Genomic DNA, 14,121 nt, shown 5'->3' on the forward strand with positions numbered 1-14,121 from the left:
TTGCAAACACAGAATAATATTTTGAATAACGCTTCTCTCAAGTAAGAAGGGATAGGGATAGGATGAGAGTAATGGCCTCAAGTTGCACCAGGGGAGGTTTAGATTGGATACGAGGAAATTTTACTTCAAGGAAATATTACAGAGGATTGACCAGCCCTGGCAGAGGCTGCCCAGGGCAGTGGTGGAGTCCCCATCCCTGGAGGGGTTCAGAAACCGGCTGTGTCTGAGGCACCTGGGGACAGGGTTTAGCAGGACCGGTGGGGTTGGGCTGATGGTTGAGCTGGATGAGCTTAGAGTGCTTTTCAGTTCTTAATGACTCCATGATTCCGTGAAATAGTGGTTCAATGCAGTTTTCTTGTGGGCTTTTCGAGGCAGCAAGCGGTGGAAAAAGCCTCATTTGGATTGAGTTTTCAAAGTGTTATTCTTACATCAAGGAAATTATTCCCAGTTCTGCAACTTCTGTTTCATTCCAGATGAATTTTTGTCATCTTTATCATCATGAATTACCGTCGTCTTCTGCTGAAATGACACATTTAGCCAATTCGGAAACCATGTCCTTGTATGCCCGTGAGAAAAAATGCAGGTGTAACGGAATGCTGCAACCATTTAATTTGTTCTACTTGAAACACATCTGCTGCTCTGTGAAAACAATCTGCTCCTTTCCTGAGAGGTTGCTAATCCCTTCTTTTCCACGCTACACTTTGTGCAGCTTCATTTCTTTTTTACGCTAAGGACATTTTACCAACGTTTCCTTATTTAAGCGTAAGCAGACTTCTTGGTCGTTATTTATTTTTATGTTTCCTCTGAGTCCCATCGATTATTTAGCGAGTAGTGACAATAAATAGGTATTGATTCATAATAGCTTGGGTTTAAATTGAGCGGAAGGGAATATAAATGTTTACTGGAGATCCATACAGATGAGGTCCTTGCTCGGAGACAAAGCAGGGTGTGCGCCACCACCGCTACATGCGGCGCAGTGGGGGCTGATAATGAGCCATCCTGACTCGGGTGAGGGGAGGACTATGGAAAATAGAGGAAAGGAGGAACTGTCAGAGTCGTAGCAGGGAATCTTATTCTTAAAAGGGGCTTCAGGAAAGCTGGGGAGGGGCTCTTGGTCAGGGAGTGCAGGGACAGGGTGAGGGGAAGGGGTTTCAGCTGGAAGAGGGGAGATTGAGATGAGATCTTAGGGAGAAATGTTTTGCTGTGAGGGTGGGGAGGCCCTGGCCCAGGCTGCCCAGAGCAGGGGTGGCTGCCCCATCCCTGGAGGGGTTCAAGGCCAGGCTGGATGGGGCTTGGAGCCCCTGATCCAGTGGGAGGTGTCCCTGCCCCTGGCAGGGGTGGAACTGGATGGGCTTTGAGGTCCCTTCCAACCCAAACCATTGCATAATTCAGTGGTTATTAACATGTATTAGGAGCCTAAGGGAGGAAAGGGAAATGACAGCTTGGATGGAAGGGGGATTGGTACCCGTCACCGCTGTGCTGGGGCACAAGGGCACAATCTCTACATTTCCCATGGGATCCCAAGACCTGAAGAGCCTTCAGATAGATCTGCCCCAGCAAGGTGAGCATGCCAACCCTCCAAAGACTCCTCACCTCCACGGCTACATTTTATTTAAATGTAAAACCAGAATTTATTTTGCTGGATCTTACCTGATTACAGAAAACTCAAGTATGAATTCAAGTTAGATTGTGTGGAAAAAAATTTTGTTGCCTTTTCTATTCATCAGTTTGGGGGCTGAACCAAATGTGGAAATAAAAATCCCTGTGAGGACTGTAAAGTACTATAGAAACACGGTGTTTGATGAATCCAGGGGGTATTTTCACTGAGAAGCAGCATTTCTGCTTTGGTTTGAAACTCGAATATCCAAGCGTGTGCGTGCAGTGGGGAAGGGCTCTGCTGTTTGCGTTCTCGGACTATAAACGCCTTAATATCCTTTTTTCCTCATGTTCAGCTTCATCAGATCCCGACAGCACAAAGCACTACGAAGCACAGATATTGCTTTTCTCCTAACACCTCCAGTGCCTTCCACGAGGAAGATTAACTTCATTATAGATAAGGATTGAGCAACACAAATCATAGCAGTAGCGCACGTCCCTTCCTCCCGAAGAGGCAGCTCGCACAGGGCCCCACTCCCTGTAGAACCCTGCCTGGAAAGCATAATTCATTTTCTTTAAATAAAGTCTCTTTTCTGAAAGCAAAGTTGTTTTCAGCTCAGCACTGCATAGACGGATTCTGAAGTCAGGCCAGTGCTCTTGTTCTTCCACCACCACCAGTACCTACAAATGCCACTAATCTGAGCTAAGTTTTTTCCTGGATTTAACCCAGTTTTGATTTGCCTTCACTTTTCTGCCATCCCCTAAGTTATTACGATTTAATTTCTCTATATGGGCTACGGTTGAAGGGTTCCTTTGACTGAAGTTTGAAATTCCTTGCTTTCCTGATCCCTGCCCAAGTGCCACTTAATTTCTTGGCACCGATGAAGAATGTTTGGTTTCTGAGAAGGTTTTGCTGATGCGGAGCTGGTGAAGCATCAGTCATCCTGAGCCATTGTGTTCATGCTCAAGTGTTCCCAGGAGTGCCTGCCTTCATTTCAGCCTTCAGCAATAAATTGTAGGGTATCCTGTACTGGAGTTATTTATCTAGAGTTACATCATATCCCACAATTACATAATGATACAGAAACAAAATCTGTCAAAGACGTAACTGATAAAGTTTTGCAGTTATGGCTAAGAGTGGTTATCCAAAATAAGTTGAATTGTGGGGGTTTTGCTTTTATGTGCTGAATTTTGTTAAAAACTGATATAATCTTGTGCTTCAGGACCTGGTTTCCTAGCAGAGTATCCTGATAGCCTTGGAACTTCACCTCTGTGATGATTTCCAAATAAGATCATCTACATAAAGAAAAGCAGATGAATTTCAGATATGAATCTGGGAGCGTCTTTCAAGCTGTTGCTGCTGGGTGCTGGTGGTTACTAATGCTTTGCCTACTGTTTGTTTGGACGGTAGCTCTCATCTAAAATTAGAGTAATTTAAGCTACAGTGAATATTTGATTTTCTATTATCTTTCTTAATAACTCAAGCTTGCCACGCACCTTAGGAGTGGCCTTTTTCTTTCTGTGATGCGCGGTTCCTTCTGTGGGTGCCTCCTCTCTGGAGCGTGGTGGCCTTGGAAAGGACGGTCCAGGTGCTGCTTCAAGGTGATCTTTAACTCTGAAAGTATGGGAAAGCCTGCGAAAGTTGGATTGCTAAGAGGATGGAAGATGGCAATGTTATTTTCCTGTAAAAATGTGGATGGATATGGTTTTCCTTTCTTTAATGCTTTGGAATATGAAGAAATGGAGGAGTTCAGTGGTGCTGGCTTTCTGGATTGATAAATTAGCTGAAAAAAAGAAAAAAAATGTCATTTTTCCAAGCATTTCAATTTGCTAAATTAGTTCTTCAGTGCTTGCACAGGTCTGCGGGGTGGTGGTTGCACACGTTTTCATGGGTCTCTGTGCCGTGATTCCAGCAAGTGGATATCAATAAAGGGGAAATCGTGACAACTGGAGTGGGAGCTGTGATTTATGCTTTGCAGAAACTGTGCTTTGATCATCTCTTCTATCAACCGTTCCAGGTGTCGTGAAGGTGGATTATGGTGACGTATCCGTCAGGAAAGCACTAAGGGAAAACCTGAAGTGTAAGCCCTTCTCATGGTACTTGGAAAACATCTATCCCGACTCCCAGATTCCACGGCGCTATTACTCGCTTGGTGAGGTATGAACGATTTTCTTGTGCTGAATTAAAGCAATTAGGACATTGTGCAGGCGAATGAGATGCCGTGGTGTTAGAGAAGGGGTTAAAGTGCCTGTGTGCCTCCTCTGTATCTTATTTATTCTCTATTTGAGCAGGTCATGTTTGCTTTAAATCTTGCCTTGCTTTTCTGAATGTGTGTGTTCACCATTAAAAATTTATCCTTGATATCGAGTAGGAAAATTGAGGTTTGTGACTGATATTTGGAAATGCAGAAGTTGAAGGAAACTTTGCATCACCACTTATCGTTGACATGCTTAGAAAAAGCTTCTTTTTGCTTTTTTAATGTCAAGAAATGTGTATGTGCGTTGAGGCTGTGTTTTCCAGCCAGGCTGCCTGGCACTGAGTATCACAGATATCCTCAACAATCTGATAATTCCACCAAGAATCATAGAATCATGGAATGGTTTGGATTGGAAGGGACCTCAAAGCCCATCCAGTCCCACCCCTGCCATGGGCAGGGACACCTCCCACTGGATCAGGGGCTCCAAGCCCCATCCAGCCTGGCCTTGAACCCCTCCAGGGATGGGGCAGCCACCCCTGCTCTGGGCAGCCTGGGCCAGGGCCTCCCCACCCTCATCATGAAGAATTTCTTCCTAATGTCTGATCTAAATCTTCCCCCTTCCAATTTAAAGACATTCCCCCTTGTCCTATCACTCCATGCCCTTCAAAAAAGCCCCTCCCCATCTTTCCTGGAGCCCCTTTCGCACTGGAAGCTGCTCTAAGGTCTCCCCGCAGCCTTCTCTCCTCCAGGCTGAACAACCCCAACTCTCTCAGCCTGGCCTAAGAGCAGAGGGGCTCCAGAACTCAATCCTCTTTAAAATTCAACTAATTCACTGTTAAATATACTCTATTGAGTTGTACATACACTGACTTTAAAAGCTCTCAGGTGCTTTGATTTAAAGATAGCTATGGATAGAATAGCAGTCCAACGAGCAAATGGCTTTTTTTACTTCTAGGGAAGTAATTTACTATTGAAACTTGAAAGCGTAGTGAAAAATAAGAGCCATGTTAGGGTTTCCAGTTTAACTATGACAAAATGAAGCGAAACATGGTTTTACAGCAAGGAAAGAATGCATCTAACAAGTGTCAAATGATAATGTTTTGTATGATATAGTCAGGCTGGCATTGAAAGGTATGAGAAAGTAATAAAATAGTTATTAACACACCTGATTTTTCCCAACACGGCCTCGGTTTCTATGGCAACAACAGTTCAGGCAGGATCTATGAATTAAAGCTCATACTTGATGATTATAGCTGCTGGCTGCCAGTTGAGCAGTAAAGTAGGATTTTAGACCTAAAGCTGAGGTCCCATCAGCAGTCACGGATGGGTTTTAAGTGTCAGAAGTGGATTTCTCAGTTGTTTTCATGGAATCATGGCATGCTTTGGGTTGGAAGGGGCCTCAAAGCCTATCCAGTGCCACCCCTGCCCTGGGCAGGGACATCTCCCACTGGATCAGGGGCTCCCAGCCCCATCCAGCCTGGCCTTGAACCCCTCCAGGGATGGGGCAGCCACCCCTGCTCTGGGCAGCCTGGGCCAGGGCTTCACTCTTGGGTAAAACAACCATCTGACTCCTTGGTGCAGCTGGTTCCTTAGGCCACAAATGGTCCATGATGCGCTGAGCATTGGGGTGGCCCTGTCAGGAGGTGATGGGACTTCTCCTCTCCTCAAATCCAAGAGGGAACAGCACTCAGGAGCCCTTTGATGGGAGACGTGGGGTTGCTGACTGCTGAGAATCCAGGGTGGTGATGAATCTGAGACAACAATTCTCTAGTGCAGTGCAGTCTCAATGGAATGAGTGGTCAGCAGTGGGACTCAGGAAGTTGTGTGGGTGTGTATCTTGTTCTTTTGTGGCATAAACAGCTATAAAAAGAAAGATTAATTTCAACAGATTTGGGATAATCATCCTCAATTTACTGCAAGGTAGTGTGGGTATGACTTGAAAGTAGAAAATATTCATGTGTAGTTCACTTGCACCACTCAACACACTAGAAATAATTATTGTATTACCATTTAACTTGGATTTTACGTGGCTATTGTGCAACTGGTTTATGCAGGTCTGTGGCTTTTATAAAGGAAGTGTGCAATTTTTAAATGAAATTATGAAAATATGAAGTTGACTGGAAATTAAATTCGTAGATGGTTTATGAAGTTTATTCATTGCACCCTTAGGAGGCAGATCCTGAAGACTGCTAAGCCTTTATTGCAACTGCATTTTCCATTCCCTTAGAACATAACTGTTATACAGCGACTGCATTAGATTGGAATCTCCTCAGCGGACAAAAATATGGCTCTGAACAGGCAGTGAATATGAAAAATGTGATGGATACTGAATAGTCTTTTCTCATTTTAATCATGTAAAGTTGTAAGTGAGGGCAAAATACAAGCAAGACAAGAAATCTGTTATAAACCCAGGGCATAATAATCATGTGTGAGTTTTCAAGTCACTTTTCATTCCAGTCCTTTGTTTTAATGAATCAAGGGATTGCAAAACCCCAAGCAAACTGCAGTTCTCATGGAAATACTTGAAATTCTAAGTCTGCAAAAAGGTGATAAAAGAAAAAAGGATGGGATTATTTAAACTGAAAGGGGGAGATTGAGGTGAGATTTTAGGGAGAAATGTTCTGCTGTGAGGGTGGGGAGGCCCTGGCCCAGGCTGCCCAGAGCAGGGGTGGCTGCCCCATCCCTGGAGGGGTTCAAGGCCAGGCTGGATGGGGCTTGGAGCCCCTGATCCAGTGGGAGGTGTCCCTGCCCATGGCAGGGGTGGGACTGGATGGGCTTTGAGGTCCCTTCCAGCCCAAACCATTCCATGGTTCTACGGTTCTATGAAAGATTTGCCTTGAATGCTGTTCATACTCACACTTAATGCATAATTGAAAATCTCATTGTACTCTTAGTAATTATTTCCATTTTTGTTTAGGAGCGTGACGTATTTACAAATTGCAAGTTAAAATAGATTATTCGTAGAGTTGATTGCATGGATAATGTACTTTCTCCTACAGTGACATAGTTTTTTCTGCACAAATGCAACATTTACAGGCAATTTTTTCAAAGAACATTTAAAATCTTAGGTTCATTGAGGTTGGAAAAGCCCTCTAAGCTCATCCAGTCCAACTGCCAGCCCAGCCCCACCACGCCTGCTAAACCATGTCCTGAAGTGCCACATTTAAATGTTTTTTGAACCCCTCCAGGGTTGGAGACTGCACCACTGCCCTGGGCAGCCTCTGCCAGCTCCTCACCACTCTTTCTTTCATCTCTTTCTTTCTTCAGATCAGGAATGTTGAAACCAACCAGTGTTTAGACAACATGGGCCGCAAGGAAAATGAAAAAGTGGGCATCTTCAACTGCCATGGCATGGGAGGAAATCAGGTAAAAGGAAAGGAAAAAGAAAAAAAATGGCATTATTTGTACACTAATTTCTTCAGGCTGGTGTCGTGTAAGCACAGGTCCTGCCGCTATGGGATAGAACTCACCCAGAGCAGTGCAGGAGCTGCAGCATCACCCGTCAGTGTTTCTGTCCCGCTACAGAAAACGGGACTGGTTTGCAGACGTGGTGTTTGAAGCAGCGGGTACAACTGAGACTCGGCAGAGAGTGCTTGTTCCTGGGTACCCAGTTATTTGTCCTAGTAGAAATGGGATTCCCTCTGCAGTCACCAGTTGCTGCAGCTCTAACATAGACACCCTGGTTCTCTATCATTTTGGAGGTCTCCCCTCAGCCTCCTCTTCTCCAAACTAAACAGCCCCAGGTCCCTCAGCTGCTCCCAGAACCCCTGGGCTCCAAACCCTTCCCTTCCGTTCCCTTCTCCGGACATGCTCCAGCCCCCCAGCATCCTTCTTGGACTGAGGGGCCAAAACTGAACCCAGGATTTGAGATGTGGCCTCACCAGCGCTGAGTGCAGGGGACGATCCCTTCCCTGCTCCTGCTGCCCACCCATGGCTGATCTGAGCCAGGATGCTGGTGGCCTTCTTGGATGCTCACATTCAGCTGCTGTTGACCAGCAACCCCAGGGCCTTTTCCACCACTCCTTCCAGCCACTCTTCCCTGTGCCTGGAATGCTGCAGGGGTTTGTTGTGCACCATGTGTGGAACCTGGCACTTGGCTTTGTTGAACCCCATGGATCCAACCCGTCCAGGTCCCCCTGCAGACCCTGCCTGCCCTCAGGCAGATTGTCACTGCCACCCAGCTCGGTGTCATCTGCAAACCTACTGAAGGTGCCCTCAGCATCATGTGCAGCGGTGGAACGAGGAGCTGCTGCTACCCTACCTTTACGTGCACAGAGTGCGATATCCATCAGCTGGAGGAGGTCTGGCAGAGCATTATTCATCCTTTAGTGCTCACACACAACTCCCATTAAAAGTTATCTTTATTAAATTCCAGCCTAATTAGAAATTAGAACTGAGCTGAGACGGGTGAATGCTGAGGGTGGCGGGGGTGCTGTGTGGTTACAGAAATAGCGGCGAGCAAAGCTACTTGAGAATGAAAATGAAGCAAGAATAATACCTGGCTCATTAGAGCCGAGCGTGATGCATGGGCGCAATCCGGCTTGAGGCAGGGGTGAATATTTCACAGCTGTTGAAGTGTTTTAAAGGACTTCAGGATAATGAGATTCTGACAATGTGAATTTCTTTAAAAAACTAAGAAAAATGGAATATGTTAACTGGGGCCCTTTGTGTGAGAGCCGTTTTCGGAGTGGGGTGCTGGGGGGATTTGTTGTTGTGTTGGCATGGATATTGCAGATGATCCAAGCTTGCTTCAAACTTTAATGGTCACAGAATCATGGAACGGTTTGTGTTGGAAAAGACCTCAAAGCCCATCCAGTCCCACCCCTGCCGTGGTTCTGTGATTCTGGAAACACTAGATTTCATAAGGGGCTGCCAGGAAGTAACTTAGCCCTCCTTTGCTCTTTCTGCCTTTTTCATCATTTACAGTCTCCTATTTTCCCTAACTTGGCTTTCTCTGCAGCTTTTCATCTTCTAAACAGACCCATTATGAGGAAACCCAGTTATTGCTTATAGTTTTTAGTCTGTTTTGCAGATCTATGATTCCTCTTGCCGACTTTTTGTCATTCTTATGGATCAAGGTGCTGAATGCTGGGGCAGGAGCTGTCTGATACTCTGATTGTGCTCAGGACGTGGCACAATGGAGCCCTTGGTGATCTTTAGCCCTGTTGTAATAACTGTGACTAATAGGGAACAAAGGATGTTAAATGATGGGGTCTTTTATTCAGCACACTCAGAACAAGAATAATGCCTTTTGTTTTAGAGTCTCTGGAAAAAAACCTGAATTGCTGCTGCTTTAAATTGGGAGAAATAGTCACCATGGAATGCGGGCAGAGCAGCGTTGGACGTGTAACATTGCAGTGATGAGGCCTGGGTAGATAAAATGCAGCGTCCTAACGTTTGCTGTACCTGCTAAGAAGTGTGAATTTGGCGCAGCAAAATGAAATTGTGAGATCCTGGAGGTGACAACAGCTTTTTGTTGCAGATGTGTAGGATGCCGTCCTTTTTGAAGCAACAGCTCTATCTTACCATGTCCTGGGCTGCATCCAGAGCAGCAGGACCAGCCGGGCAAGGGTGGGGGTGCTGCCCCTCTGCTCTGCTCTGGTGAGACCCACCTGGAGCCCTGCGTCCAGTGCTGGAGTCCCAAACATGAGAAGGAGATGGAGCTGTTGGAACTGGTCCAGAGGAGGCCACCAACATGATCTGAAGCTCCTCAGAGCATCTCTGCTCTGAGGCCAAGCTGAGAGAGTTGGGGGTGTTCAGCCTGGAGAAGAGAAGGGTGCAAGGAGACCTTAGAGCAGCTTCCAGTGCTGAAAGGGGCTCCAGGAAAGCTGGGTTGGGATTTTTTACAAGGGCCTGGAGTGATAGAATGAGGGGGAATGTCTTTAAATTGGAAGGGGGAAGATTTAGATCAGACATTAGGAAGAAATTCTTCGCGCTGAGGGTGGGGAGGCCCTGGCCCAGGCTGCCCAGAGCAGGGGTGGCTGCCCCATCCCTGGAGGGGTTCAAGGCCAGGCTGGATGGGGCTTGGAGCCCCTGATCCAGTGGGAGGTGTCCCTGCCCATGGCAGGGGTGGCACTGGGTGGGCTTTGAGGTCCCTTCCAACCCAAACCATTCCATGATTCTATGATCTAAAAGGAAAAACTGAATTAAAAAACAAGCAAACAAAAAAAAAAAAACAAGAAAAAAACAACCCAAAGCAAAACAAACACAGAAAAAGAGCAACAACCCGCCTGCCTCCCCCGCCCCGTCCCTGTGGAGCCCCAAATCAGACTTATTTTCAGTTTCTGTGTAAAAAGCTGAATGCACACGAATCTCTCATAAAATAACAGTGGTTTTGAAAAGGACAAAGGGTTCTGTGGACAAAGGTTTGAACGCCAGGGAGGTGTCATTGATCGGCACAAAGGGGTCGCACCAGAGCTTCCCAGTTCCCGGAATGGGAGAAACCCAAGTTCCTTAGCAACCCTTGGAAATCTCGCGGAACCTGAAGTTGTTCCCTGTGGATCCCAACTGGTGTTACTGTGCGTGTCCCCAGGAGATGGTGCCAACCTGTCTTCTTTTATTTTATCTTTATTACATCGGCCGTTTCCCACCGTCAGTCTGTGAGAGCTGGTGGTGATTACAGTGTTTCTCAGGATTGAGGTGAATTGCTCGGAATTACAGCATTTGTCTCCTTGGGCTTGAGCACCAGGATAAATGAATTCTTGGCTGTGGCGGTTAGAGGTTGAGAACAAGGTTTACATGAACTTTCCAAGATGTGAAAGTCATTTCTGGCTTGGCGATGTCTGCACCGTTCAGGGGTTCCTGTGAGCGTTGCTTTCACACAATCACAGAATTGTAGAACCATGGAATGGTTTGGATTGGAAGGCACCTCAAAGCCCATCCAATTCCACCCCTGCCACGGGCAGGGACACCTCCCACTGGATCAGGGGCTTGGGGACCTGCAGAAGAAAGCCAGGGGGAACTGGAAGGAGAGGGGAGGTCGACCACGTTCCTAGCATGGAGGTAGCAGGAGACTGGGCTCTTCCTTGGGAGGTCCTGTCCTGCCCTACACCGTGAAATACACTATTTAATCATCTATAAAATGCAGCGGGCTCCTCAGCTGCTATTTTTATATGGCATTAATATAATTATATCTGTAAGTAATACGGATGGTAGCAAAATGCTAGGCTGATAATTTTACATCGTCTTAATTAGCCTTCATTTTCCTTTCTTAAGACGGCTTGTTTTTCAAATCCATCCTCTGTAATTGTTAATTCAGACACCACTTATTCTTTGAAAGAATAGAATGGAGCAGTGTGTTGCAATTATCAGAAATGAGAGGAAAAAGAAATTTGCAAATGGAAATACATTTCAAAATATAAGTATTTGCTTTCCATAAAGCACAGAAGAAAACATCTCTGAGGCTGAAAATGTCTCTGAAGCCAAAAACATCTCTCTGAAAACACGTCTCGGGGTAGAAGAAAAAGCCTGATGCAAACATGTTTACCGTTAAGAAACAACACAAATAAGTTGAAAATTCAAGTTAGAAGTTGCTTCAGGATAAATGGCGATGAGTAAATCTGTTTATAATGAGCACAGTAAAAGATGAAGGAGCTGTATGATCTATGCCTGGGAGTGATTCTCAAACCCAAGCTGCTACTCTGAGTGAGACAATTTGTCATACAAGTGTTATCAGTGATTTTCAGACTGTTGGATGATTTTTCAGAGGAACCTGGACAAGCTGGAGAGATGGGGCTGTATGAACCTCATGAGGTTCAACAAGGCCAAGTGCATCTGGGTCGGGGCAATCTGCGGTTTCAATCCACGCTGGGAGACAATGTGGTTCAGAGCAGCCCTGCAGAGAAGGGCTTGGGGTGCTCATTGATGAGAAACTCAACGTGAGCTGGCAACGTGTACCCACAGCTCAGAAACCAACCGTGTCCTGGGCTGCATCCAGAGCAGAGGGACCAGCAGGGAGGGAGGGGATCCTGCCCCTCTGCTCCACTCTGGCCCAGGCTGCCCAGAGCAGGGGTGGCTGCCCCATCCCTGGAGGGGTTCAAGGCCAGGCTGGATGGGGCTTGGAGCCCCTGATCCAGTGGGAGGTGTCCCTGCCCAGGGCAGGGGTGGGACTGGATGGGCTTTGAGGTCCCTTCCAACCCAGAACATTCTGTGATTTCACGTCTGTTGTTAAACAGCAGTCGAACAGGACTTGAGCCAGTTGTCTCTCTGTTTCCAGGTATTTTCTTACACAGCTGACAAGGAGATCCGCACGGACGACCTGTGCCTGGACGTCTCGCGGCTGAATGGCCCCGTCATCATGCTGAAGTGCCACCACATGAGGGGGAACCAGCTCTGGGAGTATGATGCCGAGGTACCTGCTGCCTTCAGACACAGGATTTATTCCTAGCTCCTCATGGCTGTATCACAGGGGAGTCTGGGTGTGCCAGGGCTTGCTGAGCTGGTGTGACTGTGGGCTCTCCTGCCACAGCCCAGCCCTGGGAGGACAGAGTATTTCAGCATTCCAAGTTGTGTTTCCACAACATTTTATATTCAGATGGGTGAAGAAGTCAGTTACCTTGCAGCCTTACAGAGCTGCTCTTCATTTTTTATTTTATTGTAGTGGAAAACAGGGTTTATTTATTTATTTTTCAGTTACGTTTTCCCACTTTATTTCTTTTAAAGCTTATCGACTCTGGATTTAAGTAGGTTTTAATCATTTAGTATCTCCCAGTCACCTCTTTAGTTTGGCACCACCATGGGGTGGGAGGCGGCTTCTCCTGGGTTTGAGAGAGAGCAGCCAGAAGGGATTTGGTGACTCAAGGCGAGCTTGTAAAATTAATAGAAAATACAGGTAAATATCTCAGTCTTTTATAACCGAACAATTCTTCTTTTGAAATGAGACAGGAAACAGCAGATGAAAATGGAAGCATTCATTTTAAGCTTTCGCTTTGAAATGTGCGCGTGCAGTGCAATTCCTGCAAAGATATTGGTGTTTTCTTCCAGATGGGATCTTTTTGATGTATTATGGGAAGAAAAAAGCCTACAAACCTGCCATGGCATCATATTGAACTGCCACGTAGAAAAACAACAACCATACCTACTGTTGGGGTGCAGTTTATTTGGTGACTTTTGGTACATTCTTGAGTTTAACATTTGAATTTAAACCAATTTTCTCTTTAACGAAGAAGATTATTTTTCTTCTTACAAAAATACATTAGTATTTTGATGGCTTTTAGGTATTTCTGAGGATGTTCTTGCCTCCAGTTAAACACAGATTTAAGGTCTTGTACCCTCCTTCCTGCAAGCCGATAATAATTGATTTTTGATCAGTTTTAGATTGTTCTCAAACGAGCCAAGGAGCATAGCGGTGACTGGTGGCCAAGGTCATAAATTGGTGTTGCAGGTTCTTGATCCCTCTCTGTAAGAAATTAAACATCACCAAACACTATGGGCACGGTGCGCTCAGCCTCACAATATTTATGTGTAAAATCATTGAACTGCTAAGGTTGGAAAAGACCTCTGAGCTCATGCAGTCCAACCACCAGCCCAGCCCCACCATGTCTGCTAAACCATGTCCCAAAGCACCACATCTACGTGTTTTTTGAACCCCTCCAGGGATGGAGACCCCACCCCAGCCCTGGGCAGCCTCTGCCAGCGCCTCCAGTTGTGTCAGGGAAGGTTTAGATTGGATATTAGGAAAAGTTTCTTCATGGAAAGGGTTCTCAGGCCATGAGAGAGGCTGCCCACGGAGGTGGTGGAGTCCCCATCCCTGGAGGGGTTTAAAAGCCGGGTGGATGAGGTGGATCTGGTTTAGTAGTGGGCAGGGACGGTTGGACTCAGTAATCTCAAAGGTCTTTTCCAGCTGAACGATTCTATGATATTTCCATGACTGCAGAGCAAAACGTGGCATATTTAAAAAACTTTTGAGAAGTATTTCCAATGTGTCATAGAAACGGCCAGTTCTGCCTTTCTGCACCACCAGCTGAATTTCTTCAGCCAGGTGTGCTCCCTGTTGCTTTTGACATCGGAAACGTGCTGTTCAGTTTAGCAGAAGAGATCCACAGCGGAAGCTTCCCACAGAGCTGTGTAAAACTCCAATCCACCATTAGATGGTGCTCATAAAACAGGAATACAGCAGGTTATTTCTTTTTTTTTTTTTTTTTTTTATATAAGAGATCTCCAAGACAACAGTTTGGCTTCTGTTGTTCCTGTAAAATACAGCCGGGTGCCTTATGCACCTTTGTATTTATTGGCATGAATATTTTCGTGACTACTCCGTGAACAATCAGACTTCAGCTTCCAAAGTTCCCTGTGAGGACAGCACTGGTCTCGGTGCTGTGTTTAGTAC

General features: G+C 46.0%; 1 protein-coding gene across 4 annotated transcripts in view; it reads left to right on the forward strand.

Annotated features, from left to right (window-relative positions):
* GALNT13 (polypeptide N-acetylgalactosaminyltransferase 13) overlaps window positions 1-14,121 on the forward strand; it is a 73,765-nt gene that overhangs the window by 51,198 nt on the left and 8,446 nt on the right. For all 4 annotated transcript variants that reach the window (XR_011337765.1, XM_069861682.1, XM_069861681.1 and 1 more), the window contains exons 9-11: window positions 3,615-3,754; window positions 7,062-7,160; window positions 12,010-12,144. Coding sequence is in view for 3 of the 4 variants with exons in the window: in XM_069861682.1 (XP_069717783.1) it covers window positions 3,615-3,754; window positions 7,062-7,160; window positions 12,010-12,144 (374 nt within the window). In the remaining variant the exon portion in view is untranslated. The remainder of the gene's footprint in view (window positions 1-3,614; window positions 3,755-7,061; window positions 7,161-12,009; window positions 12,145-14,121) is intronic.

This window comes from Phaenicophaeus curvirostris, chromosome 7 (assembly GCF_032191515.1).
Source record: "Phaenicophaeus curvirostris isolate KB17595 chromosome 7, BPBGC_Pcur_1.0, whole genome shotgun sequence".
Classification (NCBI taxonomy): Eukaryota; Metazoa; Chordata; class Aves; order Cuculiformes; family Cuculidae; genus Phaenicophaeus; species Phaenicophaeus curvirostris.